General features: G+C 38.8%; 1 protein-coding gene across 1 annotated transcript in view; it reads right to left on the bottom strand.

Annotated features, from left to right (window-relative positions):
• Positions 1 to 3,173, bottom strand: part of LOC101853249 (NADP-dependent malic enzyme) — a gene marked incomplete in the record, with an annotated part of 32,784 nt that overhangs the window by 12,245 nt on the left and 17,366 nt on the right. Inside the window, 3 exon segments of the mRNA XM_013086040.2 lie at positions 964 to 1,073; positions 1,731 to 1,834; positions 2,829 to 2,990. Coding sequence (XP_012941494.1) covers positions 964 to 1,073; positions 1,731 to 1,834; positions 2,829 to 2,990 — 376 coding nt within the window.

The following is a 3,173-nucleotide window of genomic DNA, read 5'->3' as shown; positions in this document are numbered from 1 at the left end:
GAGGGATGGGCTGTGAGGTGGAAGAAGAAGAAGAAGAAGAAGAAGAAGAAATGATAGAAGAGGGGTGAGGGGGAGAAGAGGGGGCGGACTAAACAAGTGAAAGCAAATCAGCATAGCTATCTTATCATATACAGGCCAAGAGCAGATTCAATAAATTTATGAATGTGCAGCTTTTTATTTGAATGCAATATTCCAATTTTTCATTGAGTTATGATATTTATACTGAGTCCGGTTAGATAGTTTTGTTGATGCAAGACAGCAAGAACTAATTCACTCGTTTTTCGCAAGACCGACGCTTTAACAAAGTGACACTAAATGTTTTCGTTTCCTAAACCCTTTCCAAGTTTTCAATAACAATAAAAAGTACTTATAAATCGTGGACCGTGTTAAAACGAAACAAAACTGAGGCACCCCATCACAGCCGATATGTCGGTGATACGTCCGCAAGGGGTGTGGACTTGCGCCGATATATCGGCAATACGTCCGCAAAGAGTTAAAAAAGAAACCCTGAACATTTTGTGAGAGAGAATGCAGTCTTGAGGAACCTCAAACGGCTTTGTTCCAATAGAATCAGTACAGCCAATATTGTTATGTATTGGCTAATAGTTGGGAGGATTCATGCCACCTTTTCCTGGTTTGTAATACGGATAATAATAGCAGAGCCATAACTGTTTTGAAGAAAAAGTTTTACTTTGTCCTAATTTGATAAGGATTCTTGGACAATATCCCACTATTTGTAACACATCCTGCACTATAGAAATGATTTATCCCAGTCTGGCATGGGTGTTTTACTAGCTCAGTAGGTATCTTGTTGATCAACTGTGCAGATGACTGTGGTTTGGGACATTCTCAAAATGGACCTTTTAGGGTTTAGTTTGTTGGGAGATGGGGTCCTACTTCTTAAATAAACTAACAGTGTTTTTAGAGACACTGACTGCTCATGATACATCATCTGAAACTTACCTTGAATATCATCATTAAAGGTACAGAACTTTTCTCTGTATTTCTCCAAAAATCTGAAAGCGTTGTGATTGCCAAAGTCTTCAAACTGGATTAGACAGTTCTTCCCGTATCTGTGAATAAAAAAATATTCAAAATGCAGAACACAAAATGCTACTGGTATTTCGTTATGTTCTTTTTAGTCAGCAGCTGCTATTGATAATAATGACGGTGACAGACGTTGTGGTTGGAGGAGTGGGGAAGGAGGGGGGGGGGGGGGGGGGGGCCAGAGATGTTGACCCTGGTGATGTGAAAGTCAGTAACAAAGATAATAGAAGAAAAACAATCAGGTCTATTTGGATATAGTATTGTATTAAAGCAGCTTTTGATAAGAAGATAAAAAGGACCAACGGGGGAAACATTTTTAGGTCTTTGAAAGTTCACAGCTTCTTTTGGCCTTGTTTGAGAGTAGCTGGGACTTTATTTAAGCAAGCTGATTACAATTTGAGCCCTTTCTTAGCAAATCAGGATTACAACTGAAGCTCAAATTTAAATTTACTTCGACAGGTGGAACTGAAATCTTTATTGTCATTTCTAATGATTCTTAAACAGAATTATTACAAAGATAAAAAAGTCAACCATATATCATCCGAGTCTGCATCTCTATTTTAGATTCAAATCTTTAAGAGATCGGAAGAATGCATTCACAAAAGGCAAAAATTGCTGTTTTGACACATTAAAACAAAATAGTAAGTTAATTAAATCCCATCAACTATTCCTCAGATACGTACCTTTTGACGACAGCTTCCATAAACTCATCTATCAGCTGATCGTAAAGTGCACCGGTCACCCGAGGTTCCCTCAAACCAATGTACAGTGGATCATTACGGATTTGCTGCAAGATATCACAATGACATTCGCAAAAAAACAATAATATCCACTGTCCAGTAGAATTTTAGCCGCATTCAATTAGGCAATATAATGTATGTGCAAATAAAAGGCATCCAGACAAAACAAGAACATTCCATATAGGAGCTTGAGACATGGAGTAAGATATGGCAGGCTTCTGCATTCATTCAAAAGTAGCTGACATTTGTTTGTAAACAATTAGTTCGCAAATCATTGTTCATAAGAAATTTAACTCGAAAGATGTGGAAACCAGACTTCACATAAAAGTCCTAAATACTGTCATTAAAAAGTACAAATCTAAGCTTTAAAAATGTTAGATATACTTGATCATGTGAAAGACTGTTTATAAACAAGAAGTGAAGAGCCACTCATCTTAATGACATAGCCCCTCATCTTAATGATATCATTAAAATCAAGTTCTTAACAGAGCACTAAGTCATATTTGAATTAAATAACAATATTAAATAACACTTGTATAGCCCAAGTTCTCCCTCAATAGCAAGCATAAAGTGATATTGAACACCCATTATATTGGCATCCAAGCTCTTTGCCACAATATGTAGAAGACCTGAGTTCGATTCCTGAGTGGGGAGAATTTTTATCAAGTCTTGTCTTTCTACTAAGCCTTTGTCCCTCTCAGCCTTCTTCGAGTGGTGAACCAGAAGTCCCCTTTACCTACTATGCATTGCTTCTTCCTGTGGCGTTTTTATTAATCATTTTTTTCCATTTTCACTTCTTATCTTATAACCCTTTTTCTATTCACATTCTACATCCACACACATTTCAAGTTCACTTTGTCCCGATAGTTTGAGGGGTCAGCAATCCATTTTAGTCAATATTAGCTAAAATTATAGTTGCGTTTGTAGCATAAACATATTTTGAGAATCTAAAAATAGGTCACACAGAAATGGCGAATACCTATCAATACGAAAAAAAAGTTACTGTGCACAAAGATATCAAGGCAGAAAGCATTTTGTTACCTCATTGTTGGTGCCCACATCAATTGTGATAGGCAGACAGCTGTGGGGCTGTATCCCTGCACAGGCAGTATACAAGGACAGTTTGCCAATGGGAATGCCCATACCATAGGCGCCCAAGTCACCCAGTCCAAGAATACGCTCACCGTCGGTTACCACAATGGCCTGAGCAGAGATGGGGAGAGGAAGAGTGAGAGAGTGGGGTAGGGGCAAGGGGGTAGAGGGAGCTAGGGAGAGAGGGAGAGAGGGAAGGAGGGAAAGAGGGAGGGAGGGAGGGAGACAGAGACAGACAGACAGACAGACAGACAGACAGACAGACAGACAGACAGACAGGCAGACAGACAGACA

This window comes from Aplysia californica, unplaced genomic scaffold (genome assembly GCF_000002075.1).
Source record: "Aplysia californica isolate F4 #8 unplaced genomic scaffold, AplCal3.0 scaffold00429, whole genome shotgun sequence".
In the NCBI taxonomy this organism is placed as follows: domain Eukaryota; kingdom Metazoa; phylum Mollusca; class Gastropoda; order Aplysiida; family Aplysiidae; genus Aplysia; species Aplysia californica.
Note: the sequence above shows the minus strand (reverse complement) of the source record. Positions and strands in the feature narration are given on the sequence as shown.